At 38.7% G+C, this 18318-nt stretch overlaps 2 protein-coding genes across 4 annotated transcripts in view; one reads left to right on the top strand and one right to left on the bottom strand.

The window, feature by feature from the left end:
• The window catches only part of zmp:0000001114 (suppressor of tumorigenicity 14 protein homolog), a 78925-nt gene extending 69662 nt beyond the window's left edge, over positions 1 to 9263 (bottom strand). Inside the window, exon 1 of the mRNA XM_036565264.1 lies at positions 8758 to 9263. Coding sequence (XP_036421157.1) covers positions 8758 to 8775 — 18 coding nt within the window. The 5' untranslated portion in view covers positions 8776 to 9263. The remainder of the gene's footprint in view (positions 1 to 8757) is intronic.
• Positions 9264 to 11987: 2724 nt separating this feature from the next.
• The window catches only part of aplp1 (amyloid beta (A4) precursor-like protein 1), a 102779-nt gene continuing 96448 nt past the window's right edge, over positions 11988 to 18318 (top strand). For all 3 annotated transcript variants that reach the window (XM_036565262.1, XM_036565263.1, XM_036565261.1), the window contains exon 1: positions 11988 to 12219. In XM_036565262.1, coding sequence (XP_036421155.1) covers positions 12154 to 12219 — 66 coding nt within the window. In that variant the 5' untranslated portion in view covers positions 11988 to 12153. The remainder of the gene's footprint in view (positions 12220 to 18318) is intronic.

The following is an 18318-nucleotide window of genomic DNA, read 5'->3' as shown; positions in this document are numbered from 1 at the left end:
AAATACCTCCAAGCGAAAGACTGAGGTACCTGTCGACTAAGGGTTCCTTTTCTGGAGGTAAATTGATGCATTATTGAAGTAAATTGATGCATTTATTGAGGTGAACTGATGTTGGCTTCATATTCGGCCACTTTTGAAGGTAAGACACTTCAGTGTAACTGCAGCACCATTTAAGGTGGAATGGAAAATTCAAGAATTTGGTGAAGAAGAAGCTGACTTGAGCTTGATATATATGTATGAGTTGATTATTTAAGAGTACTAGCAGTTTCGGTAGCCACTTGTATTAGTTTTTATAAAATATCATGCACTGGAGTGTTCTGATGTGCAGGTTATATGGATCTAGACCACCAATCTAGCTAATCTTCTCCTCTTAGTGTTTTCTTATATCTTTTTCAAGGTCATTCTGGTCTATTTTGCTTGGTTTTTATCCTGCAGGGTTGTAACTGCAGTAACTGTGATGAAACAAGCTCTATCAGAGCACATTCAGAGCTACAGCTCGCCTACAACATGGCTATGTGGTCTTCTTAAAGACGTAATCGAAGACGTAATTGAAGACCATGAATAGGGCGATATAATGGGAAATCGTTGATGATTGACAAAGAAACCTATGTCGATGACCAAACATTATCATTATCAGTATGCAAAATACCCTCCGGTGTTCAGAGGGTCCGATGTTCGCTAATCCATCATTGGCTGCTTGCTAACTTGCCATAGCGGCACTTCAATGGCAACAAAATGTTTGGTTTAACAATTCTTCCTCTGGAAAATCTCTTTTCTAGTCTTTTCTCTAGTCTCTTTTCTTTCTCTTATACATCTTCTCTTTCACCTTTGATTTTAACAATTTACAAAGTTTGGGAAATTTGGGCAAGTTTTCAAATTTACAGATATGAGTTTTTCAGAGTTATACCAGGCATAGTTACAGTTGCTACAATACGAAGGACCAACTGGGTGAATTTGCTACAGCGCCACCCTGAGGCAGACCAGTGATGCATACTAAAGACAGAAGCTATGACAGCATAACATCATAATAAGTTTATTTAACAGGGACCCCCATAATTTGGATTTTGAGACATTCAGGGGGTCCAAGAGGTTAATTAGGGGATCCTGAATCCTCCCCCGTATTTTGCATCTTGATTATTTAGAGTTATTATGGGGCTTTAAGAAGCTGTGAGGCAACAGTAAAGTCCCCACTGCCTCTGCTGTTGGCTTCCCAGATTGTGATTTATCGTCTGAGACAAATTTGCTGCATTTTCTGTACAGCTTAAGTGTCCCAGTGGTTTAGATGAGTTAAATGATCACAAATATGAAAATATAATGCTACATGTTTGCAAAGGCATCTATAGCTGAATTCCAGAGCTACTCTGCTATAACGACGGAAATTATATAATCGATTTTGTAACTTGAAAATATTTTGTAACTTGAATATTATTTTTAGAAATCACCCAGACTCAATGTGTTCTTTGAAAAGACCTGGTGGGACAGAAATATGTGTTCCACTGACAGGAAAAAGACCAGAAAGGTACTCTATTTTAGTGAGATAAAAGAGCTACCTCTGTACTTTGTATCAACCTCACATCTCATGTAGTAGAAGAATGCATTTTCCCCTCCAGTAATATATATATATATATAAAAAACAGGTTAACTTGAGACTTTGTGAGAATAAATCAAATATCTTGAGGAATTAGTAAGAGAAATGCAATAACAGTAACTGTGATGCTAACTGTAAGCAGTGCAGTGATAAAATAAAAACAGAAATTCGCAGAAAGTGCAGTTTTTCCCCACTTTAAAGCACAAATCTCCCCCTCTACCAACTTTTCCAGGCATTCTGCAACAATTCGAAACACTCTTACAACAATAGTTGCAATTAATCCAACAAAAAGGGTAAAGTACAACTTACTGTAGTCCTTTTTACCTTTTTACTTTTTACCTACAATTCTCAGCATTTGAGACACTTCAGGGCTGTTTATTGGATGGGGAACAATACGTTTCCAGATTAGATTGTTAAATTTCTCTTAATGGCACAACAGCTGCAACTAAAACCAACCAAATCTGGGTTTAAGTTCAGCTGAACATCGCTTGGTATGCTGTTTGTGTCATGAATGACAAGTATTGTTTACTTGTGTGCATTTAGAGAACCTAATAAAAGGGTTGTAAACTGTACAAATGGACGCTAACATCAGTCTGCTGCTCAAACGCCTAGTAATTTCTCCCTGAACCGACTTGCCAAATAGCTTTAGGCAATTCTGTATGTTATCAACACCTCCCTGCTGGATTTTTCCATGTCTTCCATCAAGCCAGAAAGAAAACAGTGAAAAAAACTACAAAACACAGCTCCATACAAAAAAATGTCCAAAATGTCAGAATGAACCTGGAAATATAACGTCTCCAGGTTTGTTCAGAGAAATGAAAGGGTATTGTTGAACTATGCCCTCAAGAGTGACTGTGAACGGAATCATTCATTTTGTCACAGATTTTCTCTAACAAAGAGAAAAGATTGTATAAAACACCTCAGACAGAAGCTAAAAGACCAGCAGCTTCCAAAGCAGTGAACATTCATCATCAGACTGCATTAGCAATGTATGCACGGCAAAGAATAAAGACACCAATGCCATCTTCCTAAACACGCACTTGACATGGAGAGCAGCACTTAAGCAAAGCAAAGCAGCTCATTCTCAGACTAATGAACCAGATCTGAAGAGTTATAAAGGCAAAGCCCGGGTTGGGCAACAGGAAACAACAGGAAAGAACTCTATCATATTAATATTACAGTCCTTTAAATCCTGAACACGTAATAATGAGGGACGTTCCGCAACAGGATTTATTCTCTATTCTCTATTAAGATGAATTCTGACGAATGAAGCCCAGAGTGGGCAGAGTGTTCACAGTAGGGCTGCACAATATATCACTTACTTATCGCTATCGTGATACTGGCCGTTGCACCAGCACTAACTAAATATTGCACAAATCCAATTTTTCTTTTCCGATGCTGATACCGAAACCTTAAAGAAGAATTCTACTCCTTTTTTTCCAAATTTCTGTATGATTAAATGACAAATTCAGAGTGGTTTGGTGTGAAATGCTCCATTCCAGAGAAACTTACCGAACTGTTCACAATGGTAGCGATGGGAACCAGACGTCTGAGGAGTTTAATGCCTCTGAAAGCTCCCTCACAGAAAGTTATTACAGTAAGTGGTTATAAATATGCCGCCTGATGACTGAGAAATTGTTTTACGATAGTTATGAGAGGAGCTTTTGGCCTAAAATGTATTAAAATATATTCATGGCAGAGAGGTGAGGAGTTGTAAGGCAAAGGAAACATATTTGTCTGGCTTTATGTTACCACTGTTTTAGCGTCATCAATACTACATATAAAGAAGTACATATAAAAAAGCATTCTGCTCACTAGTGGTTTTGGACAGTAAATAAAATGGCTACATTTGTGTTGTAGACATGGTGACCCCTGGTTCCCATCACCACCACTGTAAAGAAACCTGAGTTTCTCTATAATGAACCACTTCATATCAAATCACTGAGTGATTCTGCTTACAGTTCAGTGACTGAATTATGCAGAAACTTTGAAAAATTGGTGAAATTGCCCTTTGAGAATAAGCCAATATTGCTAAAATATTTTTTTTTCTTTAAAAAGCACAAAGCTTCATAATTAACGTAATATTTATATATAGATTGCAGATTTCCAGTGCAGCATTTTCTGCTGGTAATGGCCTGATATTGATCATCATCGTCATCATCATCACTTTTATTTATATAGCGTCTTTCCCATGCTCCAGGATGCTTCACAATCAAAGAACATGAACCCAGTAAACAAATAACAACAAAAGGAGAATACAAGTAAACATTCAAGTATAAACAGAACAACGATAATACAGCGAAAACAAGTAAGTCTTCAATAGAGATCTAAATGAAGATAGAGAGGTGGCATCCCGAATAGACCAGGGGAGAGAATTCCATAATTTGGGAGATACTACACTAAATGATCCCCAGATTGATACCCAATATTGTGTCACTGCCATCTCTCGAACTAATCTTCCTTGTTTGAAAAAGCTCCAGGTCCAAATATACTCATCCACTGGACAGGACTACTGCGATGAACTGGCAAGCTGTCCAGGGTGTTTCCTGCCTTCCGCCCAATGACAGTCGGGATAGGCTCCGGCCCCCCCCCCACGCCCAGAAGGATAAGCGGTTTAGATGATGTGTGTGTGTGTGTGTGTGTGTAAACAGGACTACACTGACAGGACAAGACCAAACTGCAGTGACAGAATATGAACGCTGGGACGCTAAAAGTGAAGATAAAACAACAGCATCCTTCCTTAGTGACTGAAAGGTCTTCTGTAGCACTCATTCTCCCAGCAATCTGAAGAAATCTACCTGGCATAACAACATCTAGTCGATCAGCTGAGTCATATTCAAATGAACCGAACACAATGAATGAACGAGACAATGTAAAATGTTTGCAGCATACGTTTTTTAAAGAAAACAATAAATAACTGGATTATTTATAGCAGCAAGCAAACACAGTTCAGCAGTTAAATCAGATTTGGAAGTCATCTGTGTTACTGTTCATTTACCATCCATTCATCCACCCACCTACCTAACCATCCACCCACACACAGGAACCTGAGCTTGAGTCAAAGTGTGAGAGCAGGTTTCTATCAAGCACTACAACAAGAAAAACTAGCAAACATTAGTCAGCTATAATCAATCGTACGCTCGTGTGTTTAATGACTACAGGGGTGATTATAGATAAGGATGAAGAGCAGCGCTACATTTATTGTTTTAACAGTGTCCTGTTACAAACAAAACACTATTTCAACTTAAATAGTCAGGATTTCATGCCCACCTAACCATTACTTCAACATGGCAGTCATAATCTCGAGAAAAGAAGCCATTATATCAACAAAATCATTCAAAATCTAAAGAAATTAAACCATTATTTTGATTTACAGTCAAAATCCTGAGGAAACAAGCCATTATTTTAACATAATCCGTCATCATCTTATTTTGTCATAATCAGTCATAACCTTGAGAAAAAGAAGCAATATTTTCACATAACAATCAGAATCTCATGACAATGGCAGATTATTTTGGTATAACAGTCATAATCCCGAGAACATCAACTATTTTTTACATAAATCGTTCAAAATCTCATGAAAATGTGCAATAATTTCATCATAATCACTCAAAAAAGCTAGAAAATAAGTACTACTTAAAATGTGAAGGTGAAATACTTTCAGTGTGTTTCAGTGCTTTTTAAACACTCTCAGTGTACTTTAACAATGCCACCATGATCATTTTGGTCACTGACAGGCAATTTTCATCCCATCCCAACATCTATAGAGCAGACAGCAAAGCCATCACGGACAAATGTAAGTGCTGATGTAAGAGAATTACTGACCTTTTAGCTCTGAGATCACTAATCCACATTCCGCAGAGGGATTAATAATGTTATTGTCCTTAAATGACCCACTCTGAGCCCTGACATGGACTCAGTCACAAATCTGGTGCAGAAGGCAGGATAACGCAGTGTGCCGACCCTCGCCAGCCAAATGAATATGATTATGAGACACAGAATGAAGGAAGCTGGCAGTTCTGTGTGCCGTGGTTTGGGCTATTCTGCTGAGCAGCAGCAGCAATAACTTCAGCTCAGGTTCAGCTCAGCTGAAGTTACTTCATCTGATTATATTCAACAGGTGCAACAGTGATTTTCAAACTGCGGGTTGTGAGGAAACTGCATTTGTTTGTTTTTTTCCATAAGAACACAGCTAAATGAAACATGCACACCATATACACCGATCAGGCATAACATTATGACCATCGTTTCTACGCTCATTGTCCATTTTATCAGCTCTACTTACTATATAGGAGCACTTTGTAGTTCTACAGTTACAGACTGTAGTCCATCTGTTTCTCTGCATACTTTGTTAGCCCGCTTTTACCCTGTTCTTCAGTGGGCCGGACCCCCATGGACCCTCACAGAGCAGGTTCTATTTGGGTGGTGGATCATTCTCAGCACTGCAGTAACACTGACGTGGTGGTGGTGTGTTAGTGTGTGTTGTGCTAGTCTGAGTGGATCACTTGCTTTCTTTGGGGACTATTTTGCAAAATAACACCCTGCCTCTCCATCATTAACAGCTTTTAAAAAACACATTTAGGAGAAAAACCTCAGAACTACCGTAAAACGATGTCTCAGGCATCAGGCAGTGTTTCTGTAATCATTTCATATAATAACATTATATGAAGCATTAAACTCTTCAGATGTCTGGTTCCTATCACCATCACTGTGAACACTTGTCTATGTACGTTTCTCTAGAATGGAGCATTTAATATCATACCACTCTGAATGACTTTTGTCACATTTTAAATGATTTAATTATGCAGAAAATTTAGAAAGATGGTGGAATTCTCCTTTAAGATCAGATGTACCACTGCATCTGCACCACTGCTGCGTCAGTCATTGTGGTCTTTCATGTCAGTCTCATGTGGTAAGCACAGTCACATGCACACACAGTGCGGTTACAGGGTGAAGCACAAACAGTGATGGAGGAGAGTTCTTTTCTGCTTGCTGTGAACTACCCCAAAACACCAGTGACACATAGAAGTTATGAGCTGCCTGATAAACAAAATGATTAATAAATTAATGAAATATAGTGAGCAAGTGTGACTCGCCTTCTCATGCCATGAGATGCTTCCTCTCTAAAGAGGCTCGACCCAAAGAAGCAGTTTAATAGAGCTGAAAATACTGTGTTAAAATATAATAAGAGTCCTGATAACACCAGTGACCAAAACCTCTGTGACAAATAAATTTTGAATAAAATACTTATTTTCTAAATGTAGTGTAACGTTAATGATATAAAGGTAAAAATGAATCTGTTTTATACAAATTCCTGAGTTAAACCACTTAAAAATATTGTTTTATATTTAAAATGTTTTCTCAAATGTTGAAAATTGGTTTTGTGACGAGCTGTTTTACAGGTGCAGAGTGACTATAAAACAGGATAAAAAAGAAGTCAGAAAAATTATAAGGGAAATGTCTTATTTAATCTTACGTCAACTGTGTGAATGTACATACCGACTTTTGAAGCTGTGCCTAATATTTTAAGCATCTTTTTAAGCCCTGCAGCCTTTGTGACATGCTTTCCCACTCCAAACAGAGAATGACCCAACTAACAATGCAGTCAAAACCAACTTATGAAATAAATCTCCTTTGTTCAGTATTCAGTATGTCTGTCCTGCTTTATGATTGGAAAGCTATGATTCTCCAACTTGCTTTAACTTCAAACCTCTTTACCTACTCTATGTTTAGTGACCAGTTGCCCATTTTGCAAAAGCTACCGCAGACTCATACACATGCAGCACAACCATAGAAATGGAAAAGCCCATCTCATCATAGCGTCTCAAGTAAACGAGGAAGAGAATCCGTTTTTTCCTACTCAGTTTCTAATTCCTGTTTTGGGATTAATTTCATTCTGCTGAGTTGATTCAGCACTGGGATTACTTCGCTGTCACTCACACTTCTCACTTTGGAGCTTTAGGGTTCTATTTTAGACACAAAGAGAAGAATAAAGCCTAAGAGATGTTCAGCTCCTGTGCTGACAGATGCTGGTACCGTGAAGTTCCACTGCAGTGCTATAGGGAGCTCAGTACTGGAGGAGCTTTTGGGCCTGATACTTTTCTTAGGTCCAAATATATATTAAAAAAGGTCCCAACACATTCCTCACTCACATTGGTTTAAGGGCCCTCTACCCTTAAAGAGCGATTCCACTATTGCATCTCCATTTTATGCATTACTAACTCAGTAAGATGTAAACAAAGTCATTCAGAGTGGTTTGAAGTGAAAAACTTCTTCAGAAACTTGCTGAGTCAGGACTGTTCACAGTGGTGGTGATAGGAACCAGATGTCTGCAGAGTTCAATAACAAAAAACAGCACATGAAATGATTATTTATACACTGCCTGATGTCTGAGACAATGTTTTATTGTGATTTGAAAATTATATATATATATATATATATATATATATATATATATATATATATACACACACACATATACATACATACATACATACACATATATATATATATATATATATATATATGTTTGTATATATATATATGTATGTATATATATATATATATATATATATATATATATATATATATATATATATACACACTTTTTTATCTGTTCTAAAAAAAAGGAGACGTACATGTTGGGACGACACATGGAGGTTCACTGTTGGTTTTGGATAGTAAATAAAATGCCTATATTTGTGTTGCAGACATCAGACCTTGCGACCTCTGGTTCCTATCACCGCCACTGTAAAGAAATCTGAGTCTAAAAGTTTTATAAGTTTCTCTACAGTGAACCATTTCACACCAAACCACTCTGAATGACTCTCAAAGAATGAAAGAATGAGTTGTGGAAAACTGGTGCAATTCAGCTTTAAACCACCTTCAAAACTCCACAGGTGAATAAAGAGAGCGAGCACGAGTCAGTCAGATGCCAATCTGTCATGACTACTACCACCTCATCCTCTCTGACTTTAATAAGACAACTTAATGACACCGTGCGCATCAACTAACGTTTCACTAAAAAACATAAATGACATGTTCCACCCAGGTTTGAGGGATAGGCGGTTATAAAATAAGGAAGAAAAGTGTGTTTTGTGGAATGAAAGATGTCAAACAGAAGAAGAGCAGCTCCTCCACCCCGGAGTGAATCAACAGCAGTGACTTACATAAGCAGCAGTGCTCATGGTGTCTCCGGTGAGTTTGGCTCAAGTATAACCTCCAACAACAACAGACCAGCCCAGATGAGATCAGCAGCTCCGTCTATCCTCCGAGAAGAGTCGCATGCAGATCATTCAGTTTCAGTTGGACTTTATGGCTTCAGAAAAGCTCCAGAGCAGCAGCTTCACTCAGACTCTGTGAGGGTGAGAGCGTCGCCTACACAGCAGGAAGCTCTGCTCCCAGTTTCGCCCTCAGTTCTCAGCTCTCAGGTGTGGGTGAGGAAAGGTAAGGCACGGCCACTTCCGGTATGAAGCGCACCTTTCTGCAGTTGAACTCGCCAATCTGATTAAACAAACACGCTGGACCACACGGACCTCCTTCAGTTTACCACCGAAGCCCCTCTTCCTGCCAGGTGGAGGAGAAAAATCACCCCCTTTTTTTGGTTCTTTGGTCAAACTTTTATCATAGTATCACAATGACTTCCCGGTTTATTGACTCAAGTCGAAATAATCACTTTCTGTGCAACACTAATGACATAGTATTAACATGATGCCACGTGACCACATCGTTTACATTGTGTCACGTGATTGCGTTTGACGTATTTTCTGTGTATTTGTAGAGGCTTCTTATAAGGTCACATGTGAAGTGCAATGAGTTTTATCAAACCGACTAGTAAAATCAGCTTTAGATATGATTTACTATTGGCCTGTTATAGTATCTTACAAACCCCACAGATCCTTAATGAGGCATGTTTGCATAGATAGATAGATAGATAGATAGATAGATTAGTGAATGAACGTCACACGTGGAAATACGTTATAAAGTAATTTTACCATCGTTACATCTTTACCACCTGCTCTGTTGACTCAGGTATCTATCGCCTGCCTCTGCTGCCCCCTTGTGTCTGACTCTTGGAATTGCTAATCTGCGCTGAACCACATTTCAGGTCATGCTGAAGATGCCCGCTTGACGTACAAACTGCATAATGTCATAATGTTTTCCCTTAAATATTAGATTCAGATGCTTTACTCTCTTCTGCTGACTACACTGTACTCATACTAATACTTATATTACTTGTATAGCTACTATAATGATGTCCAGTCACTGTCCAGCACTGGAAAATCTTTTTATTTTTCTTATTTTTTCACTGCATCTCAATACTAGGAGAAAATATTATATATATATATATATATATATATATATATATATATATATATATATATATATATACACATACATATGTAACACTAAATGGCCTCAAGCCTACTGTATGTCCAACAATAAGTGACACAAGCACAACAGAAAGTCTGCTTGTGAGGCAGCATCCAGTCATTATGCTGCCAACTGCTGGAACAAATTCCCAGATGAGCTCATATCACCAAAACCAGCATATGTTGTGTTTTGATACTGGTATGCTGGTCACTCAGTATCACAATGCAGAGTGACCAGCTAAACCAGCACCAGACCAGTGTAAACCAGTATAAACCAGCTTAGATGGACTTCGTGCTGGTCTGTGCTGTTTTTTTTCAGTCCAGTTTAAGAAAGCTCGTTTTCTTGTGTTTAGCACTGCTTCTTTTCATCCCTTATTGTATTTTCTAGTGGATTGTCTTTTGTCTTTAGCACTTTAATTTAAATTCTAAAATTAAAATTATCTTTGCAAATGCCCCTCTGAGGTGCTTCATCTCAGCTTTATTATTTAATATTATTTAATGCTTTAATTTGTCTGTTTGTATGAAGCACTTTGAACTGCGGCTGTGTATAAAAGGTGCTGTATAAATATAGTTTTTCCTTTTTTTTTCTAATTCGTACTGTATGGATGATTCATACACTAAAGACTTAGTAACTCATAGTCACGGAACGATTACTTATTAATACTGAACAAACAACTTTTTCAGTTTTACTCATTATTTTGAGATACGACGTCATTTTTCGTACACGCAGGTCACCAGGCTTTTACTTGTCACGTGTGCTGTTTTTAGACACTTAACGCATTTGGACTTTTCACACGTGACGCACATTAAAAAAATAGATTCTATCTCAATAAAAATGTTCAAATATTTCAAATGCATATGTTTATTTTTTTTTAAACTAAATTATGTTAATAATCAGTAAAAAAAAAGTGACGTCACTTTTCCCTTTCGCAGTTGAACTAGTCTGTATGTAAGTCTACAGCAGCTGCAGCTCCAGACCGGACCGCTACAGACGCTGCTGTTTGTCCACCAAGTGGCGCACTCGAGCAACGCAGCGCACCACTCCGTTCTGCGCATGCGCGGTATTTTCCCTACCCGTATTCCGACTTGCAGCGCCCTCCTGCTATATGATTGGCTAGTAGTGTCCCACCTCCTGCGCTGTGATTGGTTGGTCATTCACACTGACAAACAGAAAACCCTACAAGCTTCATGAATGGCATCCACACATCACAGACAGAGAAGAGAACTGCACCCTTTTAAACACAAAAAACTTTTATTTAAAAGCAAAATGTCATCATTAAATGTATATTTTTCATGCGAGAATATACAATTATAAGGTTATTGCTTATGTTTAGTTTCCTGATTCCAAGTGTAGTAGAAGCCAGTGTGGCCAATACATTTACATGAAATACTACACAGTTTTTTTTTTTCCTAATAAAGTGGTCAGTGAGTGGAAGTATGGTGTGGGGGGTAGTGTTTCTAATAAAGTGGCCAGTGAGAGGAAGTACAAGGTAGGTGTTTCTAATATATTGGCCAGTTAGTGGAAGTACAAGGTAGGTGTTTCTAATAAAGTGGCCAGCGAGTGGAAGTACGAAGAGGGGTGTTTCTTATAAGGTGGCCAGTCAGTGGGAGTACGAGGTAGGTGTTTCTAATAAAGTGGCCACTGAATGGAAATACAAGGTAGGTGTTTCTAATAAAGTGGTCAGTGTGCGGAAGTACAAGGTAGGTGTTTCTAATAAAGTGGCCAGTTAGAGGAGGTACAAGGTAGGTGTTTCTAATAAAGTGGCCAGTCAGTGGGAGTACGAGGTAGGTGTTTCTAATAAAGTGGCCAGTGAGTGGAAGTACGAGGTAGGTGTTTCTCATTAAGTGGCCAGTGAGTGGAGTTACAGGGTTAAGGTTTGTAATATATTTCCATTTTTTCATTGTTCTTTATTATATTAAAATGTGATTCAGTGCTGTACGTTAGCAGGAGGGCGGGTCGTGCCTGAATACGGGTGGGAAAAGAAAAATGAATAAGGCGTGGAGAGAGAGAGGGAGGGAGAGAGAGAGAGAGAGAGAGAGAGAGATTGGAGCCAGGCACCGAGCGGCCAGACACGAAGCAGACGCAGCTCACGTTAATGCGCACAGCGTTTAGCGCAGCATTAGTACACGAATAAACGACGAGAAAAGAAGAGAAAGAAGAGAAAGGAGAGAAAGGCGAGCGAAACAGAAAGGATGGGACATAAAGGGGCATTAATATTAATGACTTTACTGTCCTACTGCGCGTGGAGAGATGCTGAGGTAAGATAAAGAGGGTGGATGGATCAGTACATGATGTGATTTGTGATTCAGAGTGAATGTGGTGTTTGTTGCTGATTAGAGGTGCCGTGTGGTTCTACTCGAGGTCAGTTTAGAAAGACTGAGAGATGGACAGGGGAAAAAGGTGAAGAGCATTATCATGCCCTGTGAGTGGACGGGGACGATTAGAGAGAGAGAGAGAGAGAGAGAGACGTAGATAAAGAATGAGAGACATAGAGACACATAGAGAAAGAGGGATGAAAAGGGAGAGAAAGAAGGAGAGAGAAGGGGAGAGAAAGAAAGAGCTAGAAAGAGGGAGAGAGAGAGAAATGTGTATATACAAAAAGTGAGAGAGAAAAATATGTGTATACAGAAAGATAAGGAGAGAGAGAGAGATGTGTATATACAAAAAGAGAGAAATGTGTATGTACAGAAAGAGAGAAAGAGATGGCGAGAGAGAGAGAGAGAGAGACGTGTTTATACAGAAAGAGAGAACGAGGCAGAGAGAGAGAGAGATAGGGGGAGAGAGAGAGAATACCATCTGGGCCATCAGCTGTACATTACCTGTTGTGTGTGTGGACAGACCTATTAATGTGGCAGGGCGGGGCGTGTTTACTTAAAAACATTACATTTTTAAAATTAGTATAAAAATTTGTGTCACAATGAGAGACGAGCTCAATCACTGTTTCGTATGTGGCTCCTGTGTGTGTCCATGTGCTGTGGAGGGATCTGTGGTTCTGTGCTGTGCACTGTTAGTGTAATGCTGATCTGCAGGGTGGACGGGGAGGCCGTGGCCTGCAGGGCAGGTTCCAGAGCTTTTGTGCATGTATTCCTGCGTCTGTTTGAGTCCCAGCAAAAAAAAAACATGGTGTATAAGTCCAATCAGCGTGTCAGTACCCCACTGTGATCCCTCGTTCTCTCCTCATAAAAACGTGGACTGAGGTTTTGGCTTTCGTACTTACTGCATGTTGAAGTGTGCGGTTTCGTTCAGAGCGATGACTGTGAGGTTTGTTATTGCACCAGAGATGGAAGCTCTGCAGCGATGCTGACAAAGCCTGTAGCACCCAGAGGGCCCGAACTGCTTCTGTACACACACAGGCGTTTACAGCTGATGCTCTGGGCCTCTGCCTGGGCTGAAAGAGGATTTTCTGTAATGCGGAGCCAGAATGATGAAGCAAAAAGAGAGAAAGCTGAAAATACATGGAAGACTGTAAATCCAGCACTTTTTACCATCTGGATCTAGGGACACAGTGTGTACATATATATATATATATATATATATATATATATATATATACACTAACAGCTGGAGATTATCATTTAAATATTGTCATGTACAGCTTTATGCCAAACTTTTGGGCACCCCCAGACAAATGACGTATTATGTTGATTTTCTAGTTGAAAATAAGTGAAAACATCTACACACTTAAATGCTCCTTTTTCTTTCTTGTTAAATTTAATATATTGGAAAATAAATAAAACATAAATGTGGCCTGTGCAAAAGCTCTGGCACATCTAATATTTTTATGTTTATTTTTTTTTTAAATAATATTTTAATATGTTAAGTACAGCAAATAACAAGACATTGTGCAGTAAAATTTAAAAAAATGCAATATTTAAGTTTTCTGGAGAAGATATGTTAACAAATCATTTTTTTACTTAGAAAATTAACAAAACATGTAGTTTGACTTGATATGTTCAATCCAAGATGTGTTGATTCGTTTGAATTTTTTTTTTAGTTAAAATAACAAAACACATTGTTATTTCTCTATGAAAGATATAAAATTCTCACACATTCTCTCACATAAATCACAAAGCTTCACATGCTCCTGATGATTTCTGTGGGTTTTATATAATAATTGAATAATATTGTAAGAACAATGCAGGCAAATCTTTATTTTTCATTTTGCTGCTGTGGGAAGAAAACCTCGTATCTCTGAAATGATACTTTACTTTTAATGTAAGTCAATGGAACCAGACATTTTTCCAAGTAATTCTAGGTCATTTCTTTTAGCCCCTTCATCATGAAATTTAGATATAATGTAAAGGGTAACACGTATTTTCAAATTATGTCAAAAACTGAAAAACGTCAAAAATGGAGATACAAAGTTTTCTTCCGGCAACAGTGATATACAATTTGAGGCTGCACTGTATGGAGAAGGTATAATATGTTTCTATTGCTGTATATTGTAATTGCAGTGTGATTTATTACCAACATGACTATTGACCCTCAGTGTGACGCAATTAAAGACCGGCCTGCATGCTTTTCAACAAAATCACAATAAGTAGCAACGTAGTCGCAATAACTGTGTCATGCAGCACAACCTGTACCAAAGCTGACTCTGCTCATGAAGCACTTACTAAGTAGCTGTTGGGTTGAATGGGGCGTGTCAGAGCAGGTAAAAGACAAAAATCTGCAGTGCCTGAGGTGCTCAGGACTGATATACACTGATATATGCCAAAAATGAATGGTGTGGGTAAATAAGCAGGTGTTAAATATGCAGATAAATTGAGGGGAATACTCAGCTTTGTGTGGAAAAACCCCTTTATTCAGTCACTCTTATCTCAGATACAACAGAATTTGTGTATGATTTGATCTCAGATTGCTGAAAGGCTCTGCTCATTATACAGAACGATAACCAATAGCATACGTTAAAGACGAGCGCACACCAGATGCATCTAAAAATTGCGAAACCATTGTTTTTAGTAAAGGTATATACACCACCGCCGTCATTCAGTGGCAATGCACGCTGCCACTCAGCGTCTCCCAGCACTGCTTGGTTTATCTAAGCTCAACAGTGCAGCACTTAGCATTTTGCTATCTCTGCATTAAACTAAACCCTAAATGAGACCACAGGAAATGATGGTAGATGAAGTGGTTTGAAATTTAGCAGGAGAAAGACGGTCGGTCAAAAGTCTTTAGAAGGCTAGAATGCAAATATTACACAGTGTTATGCTATGTGACGCAATGCTACACGAAGCTGTACTACACAACGCTATGCTATGTGATGCTATGCTTCGTAGTGTGATACTACGTGGCATTATACTACACAACATTATGCTACGTGTCTCTATGCTACACAGTGTTATACAATGTGCCACTATATTACACAGCATTGTACTACATGATGCAGTGCTACACAATGTAATGCTGTGTGCCACTGTGCTACACAACATTATGCCTTGTGCTATGTGGCATTGTATTACACAACATTATGCTATATGGTGCTATACCACACAGCGTTATGCTTTGGTTGCTATGTTATATAATGTTATATTATGTGACGCAATGCTACAAAATGTTATGCTACATGTTGCAATGCTACACAGTGTTATACTATGTGGCACTACGCTACACAGCGTTATGCTACATGACACAATGCTACACAGTGTGGCACTACACTACACAACATTATGCTGCATGTCGCTGTGCTACACAATGTTATACTATGTTGCAATGTACTACACAATGTTATGCTACATGATGCTATGCTACACAATGTTATACTATGTGGTGCTATACTACACAACATTATGCTACATGAGCCAATGCTACCCCATGCAATGCTATAAAACAACGTTATGCTATGTGGCCTATGCTACACAGCATTACGTGGCGCTATACTACTTAGTGTTATGCTATGTGGCGCTATACTACACAATGTTATGATGTGCAACGCCATATTACACAGCATTACATTGCGTAGTGCTATGCTACACAATATTATGCTATGTGGCACTATACTACACTATCTTATGCTATGCAGCGCTAAACTACACAAGGTTATGTTATGCAACGGCATACTACACAGCATTATATTACGTGGCTCTATGCTGCACAATGTTATGCTATGTGGCCTATGCTACACAGCATTACGTGGCGCTATACTACTTAGTGTTATGCTATGTGGCGCTATACTACATAATCTTATACTATGCAGCATTAAACTACACAACTTTATACTACGTAGTGCTATGCTACACAGCGTTATACTACATGGCGCTATGCTATGTGATTCTGTGCAATGTCCTAAAGGCCGTGTTTAGAAGAACATTTCAGTATCCATGTTCTTGCTGTTCTTTTCAGATCAAAGATGCCAGTGCATGTCAGCCCATGAAAATGACTTTCTGCTGTCGTTGTGATATTTGAACATTTGCTGGAACACGAACGCACCCAGGTGTCAGCCAAAAGGACAGATCTGGGCAGGGCTTCAGTCAGTCATGTCAATGTTGAGCAAGATGGAAGACACTCTAATTGCTGCTCCAGAGCTCTATAATCCTTATCTGAAGATCTATAAGAATCGCTCATGGAAAGCCTTGTCTGTTTTGCTTCTTCCTGTGAAGAAGGACAGCAACTGTCAGCAGTTTTCGCTAACAAGCATTCATTTTCGAATGAGTCACAAAGGGTCTCCGCCCACAAATACACGCCTACAGCAAACCAGATGAATACCAAAACGTCCTTGTGAAATCAGCCAAGTCATTGTGTCACAGACTGAAATCACAAAGTGTCCTTGAAGCATTTATTGAACACGATCAAAATCATCTGAGCAATGTGTGCTAGCTTTAGCCACTAGAACAGTGTTATTCACCAGGTCGTAGATATTTGTATTAATTAATAGACCAGATAAGCTGCCTTGTATTGGACGCAGCAGTGGTCAAACATCGCCTCGAACCTCTTACCTTCAGCAGTGCAGTTAATGTTATTAACAGAATCTCCATTCGGACTCCATATTTCTTCATTTCGATGAGACACTGACTGTACACAGCTGTGTGTCTCATAAACTGCCATGTCGTCTTGGGCCTGAAGACAGAGAGGACAAAGGCAAGGCCACTTCTTCATAGCTCTGTCCTCAGGTGACAGTCGTGTAAATTTGAAGTAGTAAGGAGATGTCAAACAGAGAGAGATGGAGCGAATAAAAAGACAGATTCAGTCAGTTCTCTGTCCCACTGGGTGATGATGTCAGGCTCAGCCTCTAGTCGCTGATTTCCATATGTCTGACCAGAAAGGATGATGAAAACGTGTGTGGAGATCAAAACTGAACAATGTGGACAAAATATCATATTGTGATTAGGTCTGTCACAGTTATTACATGATCACCTGATCGCGATTATTTGAGCTGCTGCAATTATTTTACGTGGTTTGTTTGTTTGTATGTTTATATCTCAACATACAGAATGTTTGGGTTGCGCTGGGTTGGGTTGTGACAGATGCATATAAATGAAACAAAGCAGAAAATGTGTTTATTTAAACAAGTCATTGGGTTTTGCCAAAATAATATCTTCTGACTGGTGCTATAACACCTTTAGAGGGCAGTGGTGAGTAACGTTTGTTTATTTGGTGTTTGTGAACACCTTGAGAGGGCGGCGGTGAGTAAAGTTTGTTTATTTGATGTTTGTTAATAACACCTTTAGAGGGCAGCGGTGAGTAAAGTTTGTTTATTTGTTGTTTGTTAATAACACCTTTAGAGGGCAGCGGTGAGTAAAGTTTGTTTATTTGATGTTTGTTAATAACGCCTTTAGAGGGCGGCAGTGAGTAAAGTTTGTTTATTTGGTGTTTGTGAACACCTTTAGAGGGCGGCGGTGAGTAAAGTTTGTTTATTTGGTGTTTGTGAACACCTTTAGAGGGCGGCAGTGAGTAAAGTTTGTTTATTTGATGTTTGTTAATAACGCCTTTAGAGGGCGGCGGTGAGTAATATTTCTGTTATCAGTTGGGAGTTATTGAAATTCGACAGCAAGAAAGCTAATTTGCCCACTTTAGGCTTGTACTTTCATAGTTGCAATAAACAAAAATGACATTTAAATTTGTTAATTTCAATAATTTATATGGCGTTTAATCTTTAATCATCAGCAAAATTTCATGAGAGGCCTACTTGTTATTACATTACTGCACATTGCGATTGGATATTTCTATTGTTATTATTATTGAACATTACTTATTGTTACTGTTTGAACAAAACCCGGTATCTCCAAAATCATAATTTTGTAGCAGAAAAAATATGTTCTTAACTGTAAATCTACCTTAATGTAATAGGATTTAATGTACATGTAGAGTCCTATTTGGCCATTTCCGTCTGTCCATTTGTCTTGAAATGTTGACAAAAT

Source organism: Colossoma macropomum, unplaced genomic scaffold (assembly GCF_904425465.1).
Source record: "Colossoma macropomum unplaced genomic scaffold, Colossoma_macropomum, whole genome shotgun sequence".
Taxonomy (NCBI): Eukaryota; Metazoa; Chordata; class Actinopteri; order Characiformes; family Serrasalmidae; genus Colossoma; species Colossoma macropomum.
Note: the sequence above shows the minus strand (reverse complement) of the source record. Positions and strands in the feature narration are given on the sequence as shown.